At 69.2% G+C, this 22,456-nt stretch overlaps 2 protein-coding genes across 5 annotated transcripts in view; one reads left to right on the top strand and one right to left on the bottom strand.

Annotated features, from left to right (window-relative positions):
• The window catches only part of LSP1 (lymphocyte specific protein 1), a 35,518-nt gene continuing 13,062 nt past the window's right edge, over positions 1-22,456 (bottom strand). For 2 of the 4 annotated variants that reach the window (XM_055415213.2, XM_055415214.2), the window contains exons 2-10: positions 9,863-10,000; positions 8,598-8,768; positions 6,891-7,074; positions 6,430-6,519; positions 6,189-6,232; positions 5,771-5,852; positions 4,917-5,051; positions 4,570-4,647; positions 1-414 (exon numbers count right to left, since the gene is read on the bottom strand). In XM_055415213.2, the coding sequence (XP_055271188.2) occupies positions 19-414; positions 4,570-4,647; positions 4,917-5,051; positions 5,771-5,852; positions 6,189-6,232; positions 6,430-6,519; positions 6,891-7,074; positions 8,598-8,768; positions 9,863-10,000 (1,318 nt within the window). In that variant the 3' untranslated portion in view covers positions 1-18. Of the gene's footprint in view, positions 415-4,383; positions 4,487-4,569; positions 4,648-4,916; positions 5,052-5,770; positions 5,853-6,188; positions 6,233-6,429; positions 6,520-6,890; positions 7,075-8,597; positions 8,769-9,862; positions 10,001-22,456 lie in introns of all 4 variants that reach the window. The other 2 variants (XM_055415217.2, XM_055415216.2) reach the window with 2 other exon arrangements.
• Positions 1,383-2,927, top strand: PRR33 (proline rich 33). The gene has a single exon (XM_055415212.2). The coding sequence runs from the start codon at positions 1,383-1,385 to the stop codon at positions 2,925-2,927; it is 1,545 nt and encodes a 514-aa protein (XP_055271187.2).

The raw sequence follows: 22,456 nt of genomic DNA, 5'->3' as shown, positions 1-22,456 counted from the left end.
TGGAGACACACGGGAGCTTTACTGGACAGGACGGAGGGGCTGCCAGCAGGGGGCGGGGGGCAGTGCAGGCGGGGTAGGGGTTGTGGCTCTTGACCTGGAGACCCTGGCACGTGGCCGCTCCCAGCACCAACGGCGCCTTCCTTGGGAGCTTGCAGCTTCTCTGGGGAGGGTCCCTTCACCAACCAACAGCCAGAGTTCCTCTCCTCCCGGAACTGTGGGGGGCAGTGAGTGCCATGTCGGAGGGCCCCACAGCAAGAGCTGCCAGGGTTGCGGGGCGAGGGCAGGCATGAGAAGAAGCTTCTTCGGCAAGGTCGGGTTCAGGGGGCAGGGGGGCAGATCTGGCCGGGTTCTCCCCTGGGCGTGAAGACTGGGAGGCAGGATGTGTTGCTGGCCTGTGCCCTGCTCCTGGGAAGGCTGAAACACACACGGGGAGGTGGGGGGGGTGCACATCAGTCACAGTCCCAGGAGGGCCCACCACCCTGCCCACCGCGGCCTGCAGCCTCTCTCTGGGGCCACCCTTCCAACCCCTCCGGTCACCAGGAGCAGCCTCCCTGGTCCCCCTCCAGTCTGGAGGCCGGCTCCCGACGCTGCCACCTGGACCCTGCTCGGGGCTCAGGTTGGAGGGAGTTGGCCTGGGCACCCCATTCTTCCCAAGGAGGTCCTGGTCCCCCGGTTGTGGGCGGCAGCTGGGAGCAGACCCCCTCCCAGGCCCCCCAGCTCCTGCCTGATGGAGCGGCCCCGCGGCCATAGCCCTGGCCTCCCCCCTTCCCAGCCCACAGCCCCCGCTCTGCCCGGCCACCATCCGTCAACGTCCCTGCAAGCACGTGGCGCCCACAAAGCAGGGTGGGTGGTTTGGCCAGGACCAGCCCGCCGGGAGGCCTGCGGGAACATCCCGTTTAGCCGGAGCTCGGCGGGAGCAGCTCCCGCCTTCGCCCAGCTGACCTCTCAGGACGCTGCCCCTGCCTCCCCGGCCGCTGGCCGCCACCTCGCCGCGGCTTGCAGGGACGCGCCTGTGGTCGGCCCGGCGACGGCGAGGCGGCCCTCACGTTTGTGGGCGGCTGCCCCTCCTGCCTCTGCAGGCGGCCGGCCCAGCACGTGCCCACGCTTGGCGCCTGCCCATGGGTCTCCCAGCCCGGCCCCTGCTGCATGACCACCAGGCACCTCGGGCTGTGGTAGGCTCACTTCTAGTCTGGGGGTGATGTCAGGGCCGCCCCCTTGATCGATGCTGCAAACGTTCCCACCAAGAGCGCACCTGGCCTCAGGGAGCAGAGCACCTGGGGGTCCCCCTGCAGACGAGGGAGCCGTGTGTCCCCCTCAGGGATGGGGCCTGCAGGCAGAGGGTTGGGCTCACCGCCGCCTCCTTCCTGCCCCAGGGAGCAGCGATGCTCATCTCGTCCGCCTCTGTGGCCCCTGGGACGTCTGGGCCGTGTCGCCTGGGGCCCCCCAGACCCCCACCGCCTCTGCTGCCCAAGCCGGGAAAGGACAACCTGCGCCTGCAGAAGCTCCTGAGGAAGGCGGCCCGGAAGAGGATGGGCGGGGGCGGGCCCCCCGCTCCACCCGGGGCTTTCCGCACCTCCCTGTCCCCCGTAAGTGAGGCCAGCCACGACCAGGAGGCCCCAAGCCCGCACCCCACGGAGGACCCGCGCCACACAGAGGCCCCGCTCCCCACGGAGGCCCCGCGCCCAGCCAACACTGTGCATCCCACGGAGGCCCCGCGTCCTGCCGAAGCCCTGCGTCCTGTGGAGGCCCCACGTCCAGCAGAAGCTACGCGTCCCACTGAAGCCCCACACCCCACCGAGGCCCCGAGTCTGGCAGAGGCCCCGCACCCTGCCGAGGCCCTGAAGGCTGTGGCCGCCATGCCCCACTGCCCTCCGACCCCTGTCGTCCACCACGTGGCCTCCCCCACGCAGAGGTCCACATTCTCCTTCAGCCTCACCCAGCTCAGGAGCCTGGCTTCCCACTTCAGGGCCACGGGCCCCCAGCTCACGGGTTCCCCAGCCCTGGAAACCACCCGGCGCCCCAGTGGCTTCGCCCAGGTCGCAGCCCCTGCAGTGAGGGGCCGCCATGTCAGCCAAGTGCACGTCCGGCTGGCGCCATCCCCGCAGGCCAGGACCCCCGAGCCCGCCCTGGCAGCCCCCCAGGATCGGCATACGGCCCCCTGCCCTCCTGAGGCTCAGCCCCTGATCCCCGTGGCCCACATCCGCCCACTGCCCACAGGGACGCAGGTGGCCAGTCCCCGGACTGCGGCGTCCCCAGTGCCCAGGCCTCCCCCTGGCCTGCAGGCCTCAGTGCCCAGGGAGGCTGGCACCCGAGTGGTGGTGCCCATTGCCCCCACCTACCGTTCACCGGGACCCTCGCCTTTCAGGCCGGCCTCTGGGACCCCCGAAGCTGGGCGCCTGGAGGAGCCCCGAATGGCTAGCCCTGCCGCCGAGGCTGAGAGAGTCTCCAGCCCCCATAGGGCCTCGCCCCCTGCCCCGCTGGTAGGCCCTCACCCCTGCCCGGCCCCCAGAGCCTCAGCCAGGCCCCAGCTCAGTGGCTGGACGCGCCTCAAGAAGCAGCTGCTGGAGGAGCCAGAGGAGCCCCAGTTCCCAGCGCCAGAGCCCAGCCCGGGGCAGGTGGACCAGTGCAAGACCACCCTTGCCAGCCCAGAGCCCCGGCCCCCCGCCTCTCGGGCCTCCAAGATGTGGGATGCGGTGCTGTACCGCATGTCAGTGGCCGAGTCCCGCAGCGGCCAGGCGGGGCCCGGAGCTGGGGTGCGCACCCTGGCCGGCCTCGGTCGCCTGACCTTCCTTTACCGGCCTCGCTTCAATGCCCGGAAGCTGCAGGAGGTTGCCGCCCGACCCCCTCCTGTGACCTCCCCAGTTCTGGTCCTGAACCCCCAGCCCAAGAACTTCAACCGGACAGCGGCCGGTTGGAGGCTCCACTGAATGGCTGGGTGACCCCAGGGCCGTGGGGTGGACGACAGGGGCTGAGCGTCCAGCTGGGAAACTGAAGCCGTTCAAGAGGGGAGCCTGGCGGCCTAGGGGTCCAGAGGGGCGGTGGGGCGGATGGGAGCAGGAAGGACCATGGTGGGAGAAGGGGGTTAAGCAGGACGCGGGTTTGGGCAGTGCAGAGGGGCAGAGAGAGGTCTGCGTTGGGGTAGAGTGTGGGGGCTTTTGGGGTGAACCGCTGGGGAGGCAGACAGGTCAGGAGGCCGCCTCGAGGTCAGGGTTGTCTGAATAACCTCGCAGGGCAGGGCCAGCCTGGGTGTCTGCACAGGGCTTGGGGCAGGGGCTGAAGGAGGAGGTCACCAGCAGGGCCTGGAGGGACCATGGCTGCTCGGGAGGGTCTGCCCGGCTCCAGGGAGCAGGCCCGGGTTGAACCCTGGGAGTTCTGGGTGGTGAATCCCGACATGTGCCAGGACAAGAAGGACTCTGGGGCCGTTCCCTTCTGCCGAGAAAGTGGGGGAGACTTGCATCTCCGTGGGGGCGGGTAGTGGCTGGGAGCTCGGGCTCGGGCTTGGGTGGGGTCGCCTCCGTGGGCTGCCCTGGCGGCCGTGCCGCCCGAGGACGGGGCCCTGGCCAGCGCTGGGAGCAGGCTGAGGACGGTTGGAGCTGGGCCCTCACTGCCGCCCTTTGCTGTGGCTTCTGCTCCCCTGGACTGAGGGCTGAGCTTGGGGGGGCTTGATGATGAGACAGGAGGGGGGTCTCAGCCTCGAGGCTGGATGAGGAGGCAGGGAGAGCAGCCTGACCCAGGGGCGAAGACCAGCCGTGGCCTGGACAGGTGGGGAAAGGGGCCCCGGGCCTCGCATGGCCGTGAGGCCCCCACTGTGCCCTCAGAGGGGGTCTGACCCAGGACCAGCGCTGGGGCTCTGACCAGCGGTGGGAGAGGCTTGGCAGGGGGTGCGCCGGGTGCTGTACACGGATCCTGGGGCCCAGGCCACTAATAAAAGTGTGCACGACCACACCACCGTCGTCTTTCTGCTTCCGAGGCGATGGGGCGGGCAGCAGCCACAGGAGCAGCTCCCACTGGGATAACAGGGAGCGCCCAAGGTTGTGGCCCCTCGGAGACCCTGAGCCCACTGATGGGCGGGGACCAAGCCCCCAGGACTCCCCTTCTGGCCACGCTTTCCCTGCAGTTCCCCGGGAAGGCCTCACCTGCCCAAGCGGTGCAGACGGGGCATCATGGCTCCTCCCGGGAGGGAGTCTCGAGCTTTGCCAGGGGGAGCAGGGCAGGACCGCAGAAGGATGGGGATGGGCAGGGGGACCAGAGGGGCAGGCTCTGCCCGGCCCTGAGCCGGGCAGTCCGCCCTCAGGAGCCTCCTCCTGGCCCCTGCCAAAAGGCGCCCAGGGCGGCAAATTTCGCACACAACACATCACACGAGGGCCGCTGCTGCGGACTCACCAGGAAGAGGGGTCTAGGGCGCCGAGCCCTCGTCCACAAGCACTTTCTCGTACTTCCCGTGTCCGGCGGCCACAAACTTGTACCTCTTCCCAGGCAGGGTGCTCTGCCGGGAAGGAGGCCACGGTGAGAGCCGCCCTCCCCGCCCCGCCGCGGGGCCCGCCCCGAGTCAGCCGCCTTCGGGCGCACCTTGACCGTGGACGAAGCCTTGGGGCCTCCCTTCTGCTCCCAGAGATCCCGCCTGCTCATGTCTCCGGCCACGATGTCCTGGGGGCAGAAGGAAGCCGCGTCAGACGGCCCCGCCGGGGAGCTGGGAGCCCGGGCACGTCTCCCGCCGGCCTCGCAGTGCCAGGGCCGCAGGGCCGGCCCAGTGTGTCCTGTGGGGAGCGCCCACGGACGAGGCCCGCGAGCCGCGCCCCCAGCCCTTCCCAGGGACCAGCCCGGCGACCCCGGGGTCCTGCGGCCCGCACTTCCGCCTGGAGGCCCGCGCTTGCTGTGCCGAGGGGGCCTGGCTCCGCCCCAGGATGGACGCCTACCTTGCAGGGGGCGGACTTGATGGCCGACTGAGCCTGCACCTCTCCCGTCTCCCAGCGACTCTTTGTGCTTGCCACAGCCATGCTGGGCAGCTCGATGGAGGGCTGGCGGGTGAGCTTGGGGGTCCTGCCCGCGGTCTGCAGAGGAGACAGGGCCATCCTCGCTTTGCTCGGGCGTGGGGTTGGAGGAGCAGGGCTGGAGCGGAAGTGCCTTGGTGGACGGAGTGACGGTTGGGTGGACGGGAGTTAGTTGGGTGGACGGGCAGTGGTTGTGTGGAGGTGTGTGGGTCGGGGTGAGTGGCGTGGGTTGCATAGAGGAACATCCATTGAGCAAAGAAATACTGGGTGGAAAGACACTGGCTGCATGGAGGACAACAGATTGTGTGGAAGGGTGCTAGTTGGGTAGCGGGGTGTGGAATTAGAGGAGGGACATTGGTTGGGTGGAGGGGTGTTGGTTGGATAGAGGAACACTGGTTAAACAAAGAAGCTTTGCTTGGATGGAAGGCCATCACTTGAATGGAGAAGTGTTGGTTGGATGGAAGGGGAAGGATGTGGACAGAGTGGTGTTGGTTGCCTGGAGGGTCATTGGTTGGATAAAGGGGTGTCGATTGCCAGGAGTGGTGTGGATTGGATGGAAGAGAGAGTTGAATAAACAGCGTGTTAGTTGGATGGGGGGGTAGGGTCGCGGGAGGAACCTTGGTTGGATGGGAGAATGCGGACGGGTGGAGTAGTGCTGCTCAGACGGGAGGCAGCTGAATGGAACGCTGTTGGTTGGCGGGGGCTGCAGGGGCAGTGGAGGGACACTGGCTGGAGGGCGCAGGAGGGGCCCAGCAGAGCCTGGGGGCGCCTGTGCCCACCTCCACGGCCTGGCTGTACTGCTCCAGCCGCGCGTCAATCCTGGAGATGGGCAGGGCCGGCTGCGACTTCTTCACACTGTTACTGGGGGAGAGAAGAGTCTTGGCCAGGGCCCCTCCCTCAGCTCCTGCGCCTCACCCTGAGCAGCCACCACAGCTCCCTCGGGCCCCAGACCCCCACCTCCTGGAGCCCTCCTCAGCCTGCCCCTGGAGAACCCTGGCTCCTGCTGCCCCTGGAGAACCCTGGGTCCTCCCTTCCCCTGGAGAACCCTGAGTCCTCCCTTCACCTGGAGAACACTGAGTCCTCCGTTCCCCTGGAGAACACTGAGTCCTCCGTTCCCCTGGAGCCTTCCTTGGAGAACCCAGGGTCCTGTTTCCCCTGGAGAACCCTGCGTCCTGCCTGGGAAGCAGCCAGACATACCTCTTCTTAATGGAGCGGTTCAGGGACTCGGTTCTGTCGCTGAGCTGTGGAAGGCAGGCGGAGATGGAGCCTCTGAAGCCGGAGTGAGGCCCAGAGCCCCCGCCCCGCAGCTGCTCCCCCCGCATGCGCCCCCCAGTCCCACGGCCCAGCTTATGCCCATCACAGGCCCTGCCGAGCCCCGCACGGCAGGCAGTCAGCAGCCTGTGCAGGACACGGGACGAGGCGTTGGGGCTTAACCTACCTTGGTGCTGGGGCTCAGGGGAGGCGAGCCCGCGTCAGTCCCCTCCAAGGCCAGGGGGCTGGGTGTCCTGGGCTGCCGGCAGCTCTGGTGCTGGGAGCAGAACATCCAGGGTTAGGACTGGACCACCGCCCCCTCGGCCCCGCTCCTGCCACCCCAGGGCCCCGGCGGACACCGCGCCCCCCACCCCGGGCCTCCTCTGGCCCTCTCCAGTACTGACATGCTCCGGTTCTGAATTCTCTGCTGCGTGAGCTGGTGAGTCTGGGAACGTGCTGTTCCATCCCACGGTGCCCAGCCCCACCGCTCTCTAGGGCTGCAGGGGCTACTGTCTGCAGAGGGGGGTGCTGGCTTCCTCTGGGCCGGTCCCATGATGCCCACGGGGCACGCAGGCAGCAGAGAAAGATCCAGTCCGGGGCTGGAGTGCCACCCAGACCCGTGGGAGCCCCCCGCACCTATGCCTCTACCTCCTTGGTCTCTGCCAGCCCGGGGCTGCCCTGCACGGGCTCCTCGGGCCCGCTGGGCTCTGAGGCCTCTGCTGCCAGCCCCTCCTGGGGCTCCGAGTCGGGGCTCAGATGCAGCTTCTCCAGGCAGACCTCAGCTGGGCTTCGCTCGTCGCCACCCTGGCTCCCGGAGGTGCGCTGGTGGGGCCTGTGGTCGTGGGGGAGGCAGTCTGGTCAGTCAGAGGTCATCTGATGGTTTGTTTTGAGGGCCTCCCCAAGTCCAAGCCTCAGTTTCCCCATCTGTAAGTTTGGGCCCTCAGAACAGCCGGGTGCTAAGGAACCCCAAGACCCCGGCGTCTGCCCCGCGGACAGAGGGCCGCCGGCTCACTGCGGCCACTCCCAGGCCCCAGGCCGGGCCTGTGTCCTGCTTGACAGCGTCTGCCTGGTCAGCCTAGGCGGGGCCTTGCTCCTGCCCGCTCTGTGTGGGAGCGACAGGCCTGGACATCCTGTAGGCCTGAGGAGGGGTCTGAGGAGGGTTTGGGGGCTGGTGCAGTGGGAGACAAGGCAAGAACTGGGGTCACAGCCGGGACCACAGCCCAGAGGAGCGGGCCGGACATGGCTGGCTGAGGGCAGGGGAGGCCGGTCGCTGGCAGCCTGTGCGGGTCTGCATTTGAGCGGGACTGAACCTGGAGAAGAATATGGGAAATTCTTGCATTTTCCATGATTTCAGGCCCCTTGGTGTTCGTGCCAGCCAAGACCCAGACCCACCACCCAAGGTGCGCTGGGGTGTGAGCCAGCAGCAGGCTCACAGAGGCCCATTCAGCCCCGGCTGCGGGCGGCCAGGCAGGTGCGGGGGGCAGGGAGGCCTGGCGCCTAGGAGGGTCCACAGAAGAGCCATAGTGCCCCCTGCTGGTAGCCGGGCAGCCAGGGACAAAGGGAGCCGGCGGCCACTCCAAGACCAGTGGAGATGGGCCTCCCTGCTGCCCCCGACCCCAGCTCAGAAATGCAGGGAGCACCCCAACCCACAGAGACGGGGGCACTGAGCCCTGGAGGGTGGTCCTGGCCAGAGGGCCACAGCAGGACCAAGGCCCGGCCAGGCAGCCAGCTCTGGGCACAGAGGCTGCTTGCAGCAGGACCGGGGGTGACCGAGTGACGGTTGCCGGGGGTGTCTTAGTGAAAGCTTGAGCTGCTTAGGGACCTCGGGGTGGGGGGGGACCGGAGATGGCCCGGGGAGGGGCCAGAGCCCCGAGCACGGAGCTCCCGAGGCCATCTGGGCCCTGACCACGGCCAAGGGGCTGGAGCCCGGCTCAGAGCCCCCCGAGGTGGGTGGGGGAGAGGCCCCCTTCCCCTGCCGGCCCCGGTTCAGCGTCCGCGCATCTGGAAAGCTTGTCCCCCAGGCCGCCTCTAACATCTGGAAATACCTGCTCCCCTCCGTGGGAACAGAGCTCGCCGCCCCCAAGGAGGAAGGGGCCCGGGGGCGCGGGGCCTCCCTGACGTCAGCGGGCTGCACACGTGCTGATCGGGCCGCAGCTGGTCTGGACGGGCCGGGGCCCTGGGAGCCTGGAGCGAGCCCCGCCCGCCGCCCCCGTCTCGCTCTCTTCCTCCTCCTGCCCCCATGGCCGCAGGGGCGTTTTGGGGGGCTGCTGGGGAGGGGTGCAGAGGGCACGGCCTGGACGTGGCTTAGGGGGCTGGAGGGAGCCCGCCGCCCCCAGGCTTTGACCCCCCACTTGCCTGTCGTCCTCCTGCGGCCCCTCCGGACTCTCACCCCCAGGGGGGTCCCCAGCATCCGGGGTCTCCCCAGCCCCCCAGTGCTGCCACCGCCGCTGCTCTGACTTCTGGGACCAGTCACCAAAGCCCTCATCTTCATCCAGTTCAGGGGCCTCCGAGGGCTGCGGGCTGAGGCTGGAAGAGCAGTCAGGGTCTCAGGGCCGCGCTGGAGGTGGGCCAGGGGTTCTCAGACCCTGGGCACCAAGCATGGGAGACCCCGTCTGCACAGACACAGCCCTCCACTGCTGGGCCAGGTTTCCCCCTCAGTCTGGGGCTCCCCAAGTGCTGGACTGGGCCTCCCCCCACAGTCTGGGGCTCCCCAACTTCTGAGCTGGGTCTTCCCGTCAGTTTAGGGTTCCGCAAGTGCTGGGCTGAGCCTCCCCTATCAGTCTGGGGCTCCCCAAGTGCTGGGCTGAGCCTCCCCTGTCAGTCTGGGGCTCCCCAAGTGCTGGGCTGAGCCTCCCCCGTCAGTCTGGGGCTCCCCAAGTGCTGGGCTGGGCCTCTCCCCTCAGCTTGGGGTCCCCAAGTGTGGGTGAGGAGTCCCCCTCTGTTCCCTCAGCTGAACCAGTAGGGTCTGGCACCAGGCTGCTTCCCTGGGCAGCGGGATGAGCCCTGCACCCTGTCCGCCGCTTCAGGCCGGGGTCCCCGGCCACAGTGGTCTCTGCCTCCTAGAATGGGGACCTGGCTCGAAGGGCCTTGACCGCTGCAGCACACCACCCCACCCATAGCTGCTGACTCAGAGAAAATGGAATGAAACAGGGCTGGGAGGAGGGGGGGACATTATTGGAAAAACAGCCCAACCCAGCCACAGCGGCCTCCCGGGCCCCGGGAGGGGACGAGCCGGCCTCGGCCGCCAAGTTGGACGTGGCCTCCGTGAGTCATGGCTGCAAGGAGTGGGGCAGGGGGCTTGGGGCCCAGGGCCCCACAGCTGCGCTCAGAATCTGTCCAAGCAGGGGGACCGTTCAGGGGGACGGGGGCTGAGTCAGGGCCCCGGGAGGCTGGTGGGGAGGAGGCAGCGGCCCGAGTCCAGCAGCGCTCCCTGGCCCCCGGCACTGCACTGACCCTCACCCTGAAAACGCCCCCACTGTACTCAGGCTCCAGGGTGGCCCTCCCCCTGCCTCCTCATCCTCTCAGCTCTGGGGCCTCCAGCCCCAGGGGGAACTAATGCCCAGAAGCCCCCTCTGCCCAGTGGTGCAGGACGGGTGAGCCGGCGAGGGGTGGTGGCTCACAGCTTCTCCTGCTCCGACTGCTCCGGGGACGGGCTTCCTTCGTCTTCGTCTTCAGCCCGAAGCTGCTGCTCCCTGTCCCTCCGGCACCACTCGCGGGCAGCTGCCTCCTCATCCTCCACACTCCATTGAGTGGCGAGCCTGGGGGCACGAGAAGGGATTACTTGGGGCCCCGCCCCCGCCTCCCACCCAAGCAGGCCAGCTGGGGACCCTGGAGGCCTCAGTTTCCCCGTTTCTAAAGCGGAGTCCACGAGAAAGTGTCAGGAAGGTGCCTTTGGCCAGTGGGGCTGGCCTCTGGACATCCACGTGCCTCCTGGTGACGAGGGGCCCACAGTCAGATGGGCCTGGGGAGCCCCAGAGACGGGGCCAGGCCCTCTGCCCCTGCCAGCAGCCTGGCTCCCTAACCCTCATCACAGCCGGACACTGGCCAGTGCCACTCTGGCTCCAGGCAGGGCCTGGAAGGCACCTCACCCCCAGCTGAGGTGCGGAGAGCCGGCTGTGGCCGCCGGTCAGCTGGCGTTCCTCCTTCTCCCTGAGTCAAGTGGCCGTAGCCTCGGTCAGTTAGGCACTGGTAACCTGGGCGGGGGTCAGGCCAGAGGCAGCCCAGCCCCTCAGGAGACCCTCTTGGGCAGGGGGCGATCATTCCTGCCTGCCCCCCCCACCGCCCATGAGTAAAAGGCATTGGGAGAGGGAGGCCCTGTTGAAGGACCTGGGAGGGGCTCCCTCCTGCTGGTGCCTGACCCCGCAGCCCACCCAGTGCCACTCTACCCCAGACCCGGGTGCGGGCTCACTCCAGACCATGCTGTCCACGAGACACTGAGGCCCACGCGGAGCCAGGCCCCGGAGAGCTTCACCTGCAGGCCTGCTGACCCCCAGCGTTCCCAGGGTCCCTCACCCAGGCTACACAGGAGGCCTGAGACCGGGGGCCTGGGGCCTGGCCACCCCGGCCCTGGCCCAGCAGCTCTCGAGTTGTTGGCACCCAGTGGGCACCACAGGCCCCGGCCAGCCTGCCGGCCCCGGCTCCCTGGAGCCCGAGAGGAGGGCCCTGGGTCTCCTGAGCTGGGGTCTCAGCGCCTCCCTGCCATGCCCCCCGCCCGACCCCGCAGCCCACTCCAGAGCCCCGTCCCCTGGCCAGGGTGGGCCGGCCCCGTGGCCTCGGCAGGCCTGCCAGCACATGATCTAATCTCTCCTAGGTCTCCCCGGAGCTTCTAGACAAAAGCCAGGCCCCTCCACAGCCCCAGCTCCAAGCCCACTCCCCCCGCAGCAGCCGCAGGGGACCCCAGCCGTGCAAACCCAGCCTCCCACTCAGACCTCGGCGCCCCCCGCCCGCCCACCCCTGCGCCTCAGAAGTGCCTTCGACTCCCCCCTCCACCCGAGCTCCGGGGAGCCCCTAATCCCCCACACCTGGCCCCATCACGGAGCCAGCCTCCCGCTCCAGGCCCTCGGCGGGGACTGGGGGCTGTGTCCTGTCTGGGGGGAAGAGCCTGGGTGATCCTAAGGATGGGGGGACCCGGGGCCTGGCGGTCCTTCCTCCCGTGAGCACCCACAGCCACCCAGGCTGAGGGTGGGAGGCGAGCAGGGCCAGGCAGTGGGGCCTGGCCCCCGGCTGCGGGGTGGAGTGGTGTCCACAGCCCCTCCTGGAGGCTCCCAGGCCTGGGGGCCCCCTGACTGATGCATGCACACTAGACCGTGGTGTGTTCGTGTGGGGCTGAGTGTGTGCTGGTGGGCCCCGGTGCGGGGTGCGTGTACCCAGGTGGGGCCTCTCTCAGGCTGTAACTCCAGCCCCCTCCCCGAGCCTCGGGGACCCCTCACTGGCACAGCTAAGTGCAGAGGCCACGCAGACTGCTCACCCACAGTCAGGCCGTGTGTTCCAGCCACCAGGCCCCAGGCTGCCTGCACCCAACCCTGGTCCCAGGCCTGCCAACACGACGGGCCTCCCTGCCACACACACACGTGGCAGGAATGCACGCGGTGGGTGCACACTCCTTCTCCTGAGCCGGACCCTAGGGCCCACGTGGACACAAACCCACACTCACACGTGGGTCCCTGCGCTCCACGCCGGGGGTCCACGCGCTGCAAGACCCAGGCATGGGAACCAGGTGAGGGCCAGGTGGCAGGCCCGGCCCAGCCCCCCGGCCCCCGGCCCAGCCAGGGTGCCCCAGCGTGTGTTTACTGTTTCCCGCCATCGTCCTGACAACGGCGCTGGCCCGAGGCCAAGGCATGTTTTCTGAGAACTGCGCTCCTGAGAAGAGGCCCCTCCGAAGGTCAGCCCTGCTCCCGGAGGTCCGCACGTGACTCCCCAGCCCTCGGCAGGAACAGAGTGGGGGACGCGGGGTAGGGGGCTCGGGGGGCTCCCCGCAGCCCCTACTGGGGGAGAGGCCGCGCTGCCCCGGGCCCTGACCCGCAGCGCGGGCCCCTTCCCTCCGGCCCCCCTCCCTCCGCCCCAGGATGTGAGTCATGGGGCCCGGGCCCCTCCCATGACCTCACCCCCTCGCTGTTCCGCAGCTGGGCCGCGTTCTGGGAACTGAGAGGGGGGCGGCTCTCCTGGGGTGGGGTGGGGGCCTCTGGCCTGGGAAGGCGCCCCCGGCCGGCGGCCCAGACCCCTTGGCACGCCAGGCGGAGCTGTCAGGATGCTGGCGCGGCCGCCCGTGGCCCTGGCTCGGCCCGCGTGCAGCTGCGAGGGATTTGGTGTTCCTGCACAAACGCAATTATCTCCTTCCTGCGTCTGCTCTGGCTCCGGGCGCGCCCAGGGCTCAGCCCCAGGGGCCGCGGAGCGGGGCTCCGCTCCCCAGCCCAGTCACGCTCCACTGAGCAGCCTCGCCCTCCAGGCGCTCGAGTGTGTGCAGGCCCCCGTGAGCCAGCTGGGGGTCCCCGTTCTCAGTGGGGGTCCCCAAGTCCAGCGGCTGCCCCCACTGGCCACGTCCACCGCCTCGGGGGCCCCTCCTCCCCTTCCTCCACAGCCCCCAGTCTCCACCGAGGCCCCGGCGGTGCCAGGCCTGCTCTGGTCTCCCCGCCATCCTGACCGCCGTCCTCCCCGCCTGCCTGGCAGCTCCAGAAGGCAGTCAAGCCTCGGTTCCACCTCAGCTCTGCCCCCTGCAGGCATCTCCTGTCCGCCCCCCACCTTCTGCTCATCTGTCTCCGGGAGCCTAAAGCTCAGCTCAGAGTCCCGGGAAGGACCAGGGGCTTAGCTGGGGGCCGGGGGCCTGAGGGAGAATGGCCAGGTCAGTGTGGGGGGCCTTTCCCTCTAGACACCCGCAGGCACCCTCCTGACCACTGTCCCCTGGACACCACAGGCGGGAGTCTGAGGAGCTGGGATGGTCAGCCTATGTGCCTGTGACCACCAAGGCGTCTGGTCCCCTCAAGTAACCCCCTTCCCCGGGCTTCCGTTCGCCCAGGTGGACACCGCAGGGCAACCGGCGCCTCAAGTGACTGCAGAGCCCCTGTGTGCAGGGAGCGATGTAGAAGGGCCCGGAGGCCGCTCGGCCTGGCTTCCAGGCTGGGCGGCTGCGCGCGCCCCCGGCCAGCTGGTCTCAGAGGCTAGGCGGGGCCCAGATGGGGGGCTCGGGATGGGGCAGGAGGCTGGGCAGTACCCGCGCCCCCCGACTCGAGGGGAGCCGCTGCCTGGGTGCAGCATAGGGAGGGTCCGCGGGGGGCCAGGGTGCCGGCCATCACTCACCCGTGCCACGGCAGCGTGAGGGCTGAGCCAGGAGCACGTGGGAGCCCCGAGCAGGCGGCTGGCACAGGGTGCGGGCGTCCGCCCCGGTGGGGCTGGCACAGAGCAGTGGGTAACAGGGCCCCCACCCTCCTGACCGCCTGGGCGCGGGTCCAGCCCCTCCTGGCCTACCTCCCACCCCCAGCAGCACCTTCCTGGGTGTGTCCGCGCCGCTGGGGCGTCTTAGACCAGGGAGACACCCCACAGGGCCAGCCCTGCCCCCGTTCAGGGACACTCAGCTGGTGACCTTGAACTTGGTTCTGAAGGATGAGAGCAGGGGTCTGTGAGTCGGACCTCGGAGGCTGAGAGAAGGGAGAGATAGGGTGGACGGGAGAGCTGAGTGGTCAGGCTGGGGCAGAGAGGTGGAGGTTGTGTCTGGGGGCGGTGCCCTTGTCCCTGGGGGGATGTCAGGTGAGCCCACAGCAGCACAGGTGGTGTCAGACCAGCATTTGGGAAGGAGGCCCAGCTGGGCTGCGAGGAAGGGGCATACATGGTGGGGGGCAGGTGGGCGCAAGGCGGAGGGACTGCAGGGTGAAGGGACAGGCGTCCAGAGCTCCCCGGAGGGGGGACGCGGGAACCCGGGAGGGGTCCACCTAGGGGTCTCTGAGGCAGGCCTGGGGGGCACCGGGGTCTTGGAGAGGCAGGGCAGTGGGGAGAGAGGCGGACGGGCTGCCCCAGCCCACCCAGGGATGAGCAACCCTTATGGTGGCCTGGGGAACCGGGAGACCGACAAGCTGGGGGTGCCAGAGCCCCTCCTGCCACCCTCCCTTCGGCCCCACCCACCCCACAGGCACCTCCAGGGCCTGCTGTCCACAGCTGAGGCCTAGCCTGCACCGCCAGCTGCCACTGGGGGACTCAGGGTGTCCCCTCTGCTGGGGTGTGGGTTGCCAGCTCTTCTTGACTCTCCCTTAGGCTGTACCCCCAGCACCAGGCGGCAAGACCCAGAGCAGGACTCAGGGGCGGGGGACCGTGGGGGGTCTGGGCAAGATTGAGGGCAGAGGCTGAGCTGTGGTCCCCAGGAGACCAAGGGCTCCAAGCAGGGGACGGGAGGTGGGGAGCCTGTTGCTGCCCCTGGGGTGATCGGGGAGACCTCAGGGATGTGGAAGGCAGGCTGTTGCCCCCACTGGGGGCGAGGAGGGCCCAGGCTGCCTCTGGAGGGGCAGCTGCTGGCCCCTGGGGAGGGGCAGCTGCTGGCCCCTGGGGAGGAGCTGTAACTCTCCCTCTCTGGCCCTCCTCCAGCGCTAGACCCCAGGCCCAGTCTCCAGCTCCCCAGCTGTGAAAAGGGGTGTTGACCCCGCTTGGCAAGGTGAGAACTGAGGACAGCCCTGGGCAGGTGGGCCCAGCTCCCTCTCCCCGTGGCTGGCACCACGGCAGACCCGTGTCCCCAAGGAGGAGGCCGAAGTGCCCTTGTAGGTCCAGGCTTCCCACACCACACCCCCCGGCACCATGTCTTCTTGGCCCCGTGGGCAGGTCACATCTGGGAAGCCTCCCTGGAGGAGGGAGCATCAGCTTGCAGACCAGCTTTCCCACAACCAGAGAGGATGGCACCCCAGAGACGCAGGCTGGGGCTGTAGGAGGGGCTGCCGTGTCTCCAGGGCACCCAACCTGCATCTCCGGGGTGGGGGCACAGCTGCAATCTCTGGGAGCCCAAAGCTCGCAGGAGCGAGGCCAGCCCTGCAGGGGCTCCACAGCACCCTCGGGCAGCCCAGGGACAGAGGCAGAGCAACCTGCCTTCCCCAGGATCTTGGCTGCTCCGGCCCCGAGGGAGTGGAGGGCCCTCTGACCTGGGCATGAGGCCAGAGCAGCCTGTGGACTGGCCCCCTCACACCCAGCACTCCCAGCCCAGAGACCCCCAACACTGGCTCCTGTGGATGGACCCTCACACCCAGCGCCCCCAGCCCAGAGACCCCCAGCCCTGGCGCCTGTGGATGGACCCTCACACCCAGTGCCCCCAGCACTGGCCCCAGCCCCCTCAGCTCCCCAGTCCAGAGACCCCAGCCCTGGCGCCTGTGGATGGACCCTCACACCCAGCACCCCCAGCCCAGAGACCCCCAGCCCTGGCGCCTGTGGATGGACCCTCACACCCAGAGCCCCCAGCACTGGCCCCCTCCCCCTCAGCTCCCCAGTCCAGAGCCCCCCAGCCCTGGCTCCCGCCCTCGGGCTCCGCTGCCTCTCGGAGGAGCCTCCCTGCATGCCACCCCCTCATCCTCCCTCAGTGGGGCGGCACATGGTAGCCTTTCCCTTGGAGGACCCCTGGGAGCCTGCCCACCCGGAGCCCCCGAAGACTCGGACCTCCTTCTGCGTGACTTTCCAGCCAGCCCCTCAGGCAAACTAAGGAGGAGTCACCCCGACCTTAGCCTTCCAGCCCCCAGGGCCCCTCAGGCCAAGTCCCCACCCCACGCCGCCTCCAGGCCGTCTCCCCACTGGCACCTGGGTCACCTCTACTGGCTCCAGGCAGGACGGCCCCACTGCCCAAGTCTCAGCAGACTCAGTGCCCACTTACAGCTGAAGACGGGACAGGTGTGAGGCTGCAGGGCCTGTGGTCTCCCTGGGAAGGTGGGTAAGGGGACCACAGCCGCCCGGCACCGCCCCGGCCTCCTGCCCCCGGCAGGGACGCCCAGACGACACCCCAGCATTTGCCACCTGCTCCATCACCTCCCTCCCGCCAGTGCAGCCCAGTCTCCTGGCCTGCCAGGGCCTCCCTCCCTCACCTTCTTTCACCAGCACTCTATTTTGTCAGGTGCTAGGGACCCAGTGATGGGGGCGCTGCCCTCGCTGCCCTTAGAGGACACAGGAAAGCCCATGTTGGTCCCACAGTGTGGCTCCAGGGCCAGAAGAGAACCCCTGCTCTGAGCTTCGTTTCTATGCGGGGCGTCCTCTCGGATGAGGGGCCCCCGTGCCTGCACCCAGCCTGGAGGGGCAAGGGGCCGTGGTGGGAGGAGGCCCTTGGGAGGGGGCGGGGCAGCAAATGGACAGTGGTGCCCAGGAGACACGGCGGGGGTGGTGGCCAAGGGGCCTGAAGATGGACGGGTGCGGCCCTCAGAGCTGGGACCCCCCAAGGCCCCGCCTCTCCCCATTCATCCTCCCTGGAGCCTGGGGGAGGTCCACCCTTCCTGGGGGATGCACAGTCCTGGCACCTCCTGGGGGGAGCTCCCTGGTCCTAGCCCCTCCAGGAGACAGCGCTGTGGGAGGGGCCTCTGTCCCTGTGGACGGGGCTCTCTGCTCCTGCTCCAGCCCCCAATCTGGAGCTGCTTGCCATTCCCGGGCGGTGGCTGCCCGGCTGCTGCCCACCCGCTGTGAGGCGGCAGTGCCAGAGGAGCAAGACCCCCAGCCCAGGACTCCGGACAAGACCCCACCCCCCTTAGCAGCCACTGCCTGCTGTCCTGCTGCCTCGGGCTCCTTTGTACTCTTCACCCCAGACCCGGGACCCACGCAGCTCCCGGGGGTCTGGGCTCTGATGCTGGCAGGTGGGGGGCACGGCGGGTCAGGCCTACCCACCATACCGCCATCCCTAGAGCTGTCCTAGCAGGCCAGGCAGACCCTCACCAGCCACCCAGACACCGGAATGGTAAGAGTGTCCTGTCCTGATAGGAATCAGGCCCCCCAGGTGCCCAGGCTCCCGTCGAAGGGCGTCTGTGACCTTCCCTGTGGGGGCTTCACCCACCCCTACAGCTTGGCCACACGTGACCCTGGAAGACCCTGCCGAGAGTGGAAAGTGGGCACTCGGGCCCTGAGCCTCCAGACCCCAGGCTTCCCCTCGGTCCCCAAGGCTGGCCCCCAGGCTGGGCTCCCCGGTGCCCAGCCCGTCACCTCCCCTGGCTGCACGCCCTACCTCTCGTGACGTGCTCCATGCCCAGCCTCCGTGCTGCGGGGCTCCCACGCCTCTGCCCCATCTGTTCTCACCAGCCTGCCCGTCTGGGCTGGGGTGGCCCGGCGGGGCTGAGGCCGCTCCTTCCTCTGCCCTGTGCCCTGCGCGCCTGGGTCCCTCCTTTCTCCTCCGAGTCACTGACCACAGCGCTGCAGGGGCCTGGCCCGCGGCCGAGGCAGCCCAGGAGACCTCCCCGGGCGCCCCCGCCCCACCCTTCATTTCAGTCGCCCTGCCCACCCCCACGCCTACACACTGCCTCACCCGGGCCGACTTCCCGGGGGACGGGACTGGGGGTCCACCCGCCCGCCCGGCACCCCCACCGAGCGGCGGCTCCAGCTGCAGCCCCGGGCCCGGCCCGGTCTCCTCCTGGCGCTGGACAGCCCTCCAGGAGAGCCGGACGCTCCCAAGCCAGCTGGGACTGCCTGGCACAGACCTCGGAGCGCTCACGAGGCCAGGCTTTGGCACGCTCCAGGACACGCGACCGGTGGCTGGCACCGGCTGGAGCCTCTGCCACCCCCTCCCGTCTCCTGCTGCTCGGTGCCACGGGTCCAACTCCCACTCCCCAACGCCCCCACGTGCGACTCTGCCCACAGTCAATGCCAAAGGGGCTCCCGTGCTCGGCAGAGTCCAGGGGTCTGCCTGTCGTTTAAGCTCAGCTGCCCACCTAGGGGGCAGGCACAGCCTGGCACGGGCTGCCTGTCTGCTCCTGGCTCAGCGCTCCCACAGGGCCCCGGGGCCCCAAGCACACGGAGCAGCGGGACCCTCTGCTGATGCGCTGTCTCCGCCACCAGAGCCCCTGCCCAGCCCCCGGCCCCTCCTCCAAAGGGCGCCTCGTCCCTGACCCCTCGGGGTGGATCATTCAGGGGGTGGGGGGCTTTGCCACCAAACCGGCCCTAATGCACACTTTGCCCTGCCGTCCCCGCTGTGTGTCCTCTGACCCTGCAGACCCCACAGCCCGTGCCCCAGGGCGGGGGCAAGACCCCAACTCCCTTAGCCTCAGCCTCTCTGTCCACATAGACGGGGGCCTGGGGCCAGCCTCCGCCAGCCTGTGGGACCTGCCCTGGTCCTCTGCCCACCAAGGGCTCTGCCAGAACAGTCTCATTAGAGGGGCACAGTGACCCCTCCATGGCAAGGAAACCGAGGCGCAGACTCATTGGGGGTCCCCCATCCCAGGGAGACACAGCTGGGGTCCCACCTCCAGTCCCCATTCAGCACCCAGGCAGGTTGCCCAAGCGTGGGAGGGCCCCTGGCCCCCGCGCCCTCCCCATGGTGGGCTTTCCTCTGTGTCCTCCCCAGACTCCCGTCCTGCTCTCACCTGCCTGACGCGGTCCACCTTCCCGGGTGGCCAGGGTCGCCCACCCCTCCTGCACTCAGCACACACACTGCCTGGCCCAGGGGGTTCTGGGACCCCTCGGGCGCCCATCTCCCACCCCGTGCGGCCCCACCTTTGCTGCCTCCCCGTCCTCTTGCTCACGGCCCCGTGCCCCCGACCCCTCCTGTTCCCACTCACTCTTCTGTCTCCACGGGGGTCCCGCTGCCCCCACCCTGCCTGCTCCATCACCTGGCAGGACAGGAGCCCTGGGACCACAGGGCACGCAGCGCCTGGCTGCAGCTTCCCCTCCATGGCCTCAGAACTGCCCCGCAGGTCAGGGGCCACGGCCAGCCCTCTCAGCCCCATGCCCTCACCTTCCTGGGCAGGCTGGGGTCTCGTTCCCCTCAGCAGCTGTGCGTGGCCAGGGCCCCACCACCCCGCCAGTCCACAGGCCACCTGGGGTTCTCGTCCTGAACCCTCCCCTGTGGGGGGTCTGCCCCCTACCACCAACCTGCGCTGAGCTGCTCCAAGCCCGAGGAGGTGCCCCTAGGGGCCGCATCCCATCCAGCCACCTCTGGCACCCGGGAGCCACGGGGTGCTCTCCCGAGGCTCCCGTGGGGACCGGGCTCCAGCCCCGGGTATCTGGCGCGCTGGCCGTGCTCTCCGGCTGCTCTGACCCCAGCTGGTCTGCAGGTCAGGGCTGGAGCCTGGCCTCAGCCTCAGCGCTCTGGGCTCCGGCCCTGACCGCCTGCCCCGGGGCAGGGCCACTCGCTTCCCCATACCCGCTCCTGCCGGCTTGCCCAGGCTCCCGGGGCAGAACTCACTCTGAACGCCAGACCACCTGTACCCACAACAGCACCACCCCCCGGGCACCCAGCCCTGCCAGGGCGGGCGCCACCCACCCCCAGACGTGGGGCCTTGGGTGGGCTTGAGGCAGCCCCACCCCTCGCACACTGTGGTTTGCAGGCCTGGCTTCTCCCAGTGCCCTCGGGCCAGCTCGGCAGGCAGTGGCCACGTTCCCTGCCCTCTGGCCGCCCCTCAGGGCCTCCTGGGCCAGGCTTCCTCAGGCGAGAGAACCGGGCGTGGGGGTGACCGGCATGTCCGAGACGGAGCGCGCTGAGCGCGGCGGGCAGACCGGGAGCCACCAGCCCTGCATCAGCTCGGCCCCGCCTTACAAAGCCGAGCCCTGGACGACTGCATGGCCCACAGGACGCCCTGAGTCCAGAGTCCTCCGGAAGTGCGTGGGCCCAGGGTCCCTGGCTGTCCCTGACGGTCCCCGCATAGGCCAGGCCTGAGATGGGCCTGAGGCAGGCACTGAGGCCCCCAGGGGACACTGGAGGGGGTGGGGGTAACTCCCTGCCACCTGGGAAGGGGCAGAACTTGGCATGGGGGTACAGCAGGGGAAGGGGGTCAGTCCCAGGGGAAGGGGGTCAGTCCCAGGGTCCCGGCCCACCAGCCTGAAGCCTCCTGCTAGTTCTCAGCACAGCCTCACGGCCGCAGCCCAGAATAAACCAGGCTTCACTGAGGATCTGGGTGGATTCAGCTAACAGGCACCTGGCCACTGCTGGCCCAGCAAACCTACCCAGCGCTCATCACAGCGACGTCCGGGGCCCTCTGCAGCCCCTGTCCCCTGCTCCCAGGCATCCCAGGTGAAAGGCCAGGGTGACCCGCCTGGTGAGGCAGGTGGCTGCCCGCTCCCCAGGGTACCTGCGGTGAATTGCAGCCTCTTTGAGTCTGGTTCTGTCGCCAGCTAAGGGCGAGGGTCTGCCAGCCAGAGGCCTCTTAGATTCGGAGTTGGGAGTGGCATCCACGTAGGTGTGCAGGTATCAGGGCCCACGCACACTGGGTCGGGGCCTAGAGGGCGTGCGGGCTTGTGCCCGTTGGCCAGGTGGACAGACTCTCTCCGCCACTGTTCACAAGGGACCTCCCCGCCCCCCGCCCTCCATGGCAGGCGTTCCCAGGGGGTTCAGAGGCAGGCTGCCTTCTGTCCCTGCCCCGGCCGGTCACCCTTAGGCCCGCCTTTGCCCGTCTGGGTCTGTGGGGCTCACGCCCAGGCCTGCCTGTGCCCTCCGCCCTGCTGCACCATCCAAGCTCCAGCAGCACCTCCAGCATGCCCTGGCATGCCCAGGGCAGTAACCTGGCACTGGGTTTGGGGACGAAGCCAAAGCAACACCTGGACGACACACACAGGCAGGCCCTGGGGCTCTCGCTGCCACTCCCCACTGGGCTGAACAGTGCCCCTCCTGGCCTCAGTTTCCCTACTTGTCACAGGGCACTGCTGGACCTCCCGGACTGGCAGGCACCCCTTCACACCGGGGCCACAAGCTGGGCACAGGGAGACAGCGGTGACTCCTCCCAGCTGCCTGGGAGTCTTCCCCAAGACACTTCTGAGGGTCCCCTGGTGAGCGGTGCCAGGGAGGCCAGCAGAGCCAGCAACGGGCAGGTGTGAAGCCAGGGGCAGACCCTCAAGTGTCTGCCTGCTTGGCGGGCTCGGCAGGAATGCAAACATTCTGCGTGGCCCCAACCCTGGCCTTGCGGCCCTCAGGCTGGGCCAGGCCAGGCGGGATGGGGAGAGAGCCATGCCTGTGTCTGCAGAGACCCCGTGAGCCGGAGCGGGATGGGCCGGGGCTCCCGGCTCCGCTCAGACGCTGCAGAGCCCACCCGCACAAGCCACCCCGCTCTGTCCCGTGTCAGGGCCGCGGTGGACTTGGGGTGCTGAGCGACACCCGTCCCCCAGGAGCGAGCAGCCTGCCCAGGGAGCAGCAGGCCGCCAGAAAGGAGGCCAGCAGTCCTGTGGAAGCGGGAGGCCCTCCCTGCTCAGGAGAAGCGGAGGCGGGCTCGGTGGAAGAAGCCGTGTTTCTCCCTGGCCTTGCTGCCTGGAAGGGTGGAGGAGGAGAAGGGCACTGTGGGTGGCTCAGAGGGACGTGAGGCAAGGCCCCCAGCACTGCGGGGTCTCTGAGCCCACCCATGGCCCTTCGCTTCTGCTTGCTCTCCAGTACTCTGTGAGACAGGCGCCACGACACCCCTACTGTACAGAGCAGGAAACTGAGGCTCAGAGAGGGCAGGGCACTGGCCCCAAAGTCCAAGGATGCAGACCCAGCTTCTGCCTACAGAGACCTGACTCCAAGTGTGCATGCGGCCCGCAGTGCCTGCCACCCGCGGCAAGTGCGCCAAGGGCCGGTCAGGGCGGACGGAGAATGTGGGGCATAGTCCGGCTTCACCCTCTGCAAAGTAAGGGGTCACCTGATGGTCCCCAGGGCCAGCAGGACCAGAGGAGGCGGGGAATGCCGCTCTGGGGCCGTGCTTGTCACCGGCAGGGCTTGGAGCTGGCGGCGGGACACAGCGGTGGGGGAGACGGCGGGCAGGCAGGCACGGGCCCCACACACACGGGTCGGAGCTGCAGGGCCGCTGGGCCGGGTGCCTGGGGAAGAGCGTGGTGCCAGTCCGTAGGTGGCACCCGCGGGCACCCTGCCCTGCCCTCCATGCCCCGGCCTGGGCTGAAGGACCTACCTCAGGAGGCTCTCCAGGCCCTGTTTGCTAGAACTCCTCCTCAGGAGCGCAGAGCTGCTCATGATGCTGGCGGGTGCCCGGCTGCCCGGTGACCTGGCCTGACCCCCGCCCTGGGGCTGGAGGCTGCGGCTGCTTCTTCAGAGGCTGCTGCCCGCTGCACCGGCTCCTCCTGCCCTGGGACCCTCTCCCCTTCTC

Source organism: Moschus berezovskii, chromosome 25 (assembly GCF_049115385.1).
Source record: "Moschus berezovskii isolate FMDL1 chromosome 25, NW_MosBer_1.0, whole genome shotgun sequence".
Lineage (NCBI taxonomy): Eukaryota > Metazoa > Chordata > Mammalia > Artiodactyla > Moschidae > Moschus > Moschus berezovskii.
The sequence above is the reverse complement of the archived record's forward strand: the minus strand, read 5'-3'. Positions and strand labels throughout refer to the sequence as shown.

Coding starts and splice junctions, on each gene's coding strand:
- PRR33 (XM_055415212.2), top strand. CDS start 1,383: ATGCTCATCTCGTCCGCCTCTGTGGCCCCTGGGACGTCTGGGCCGTGT.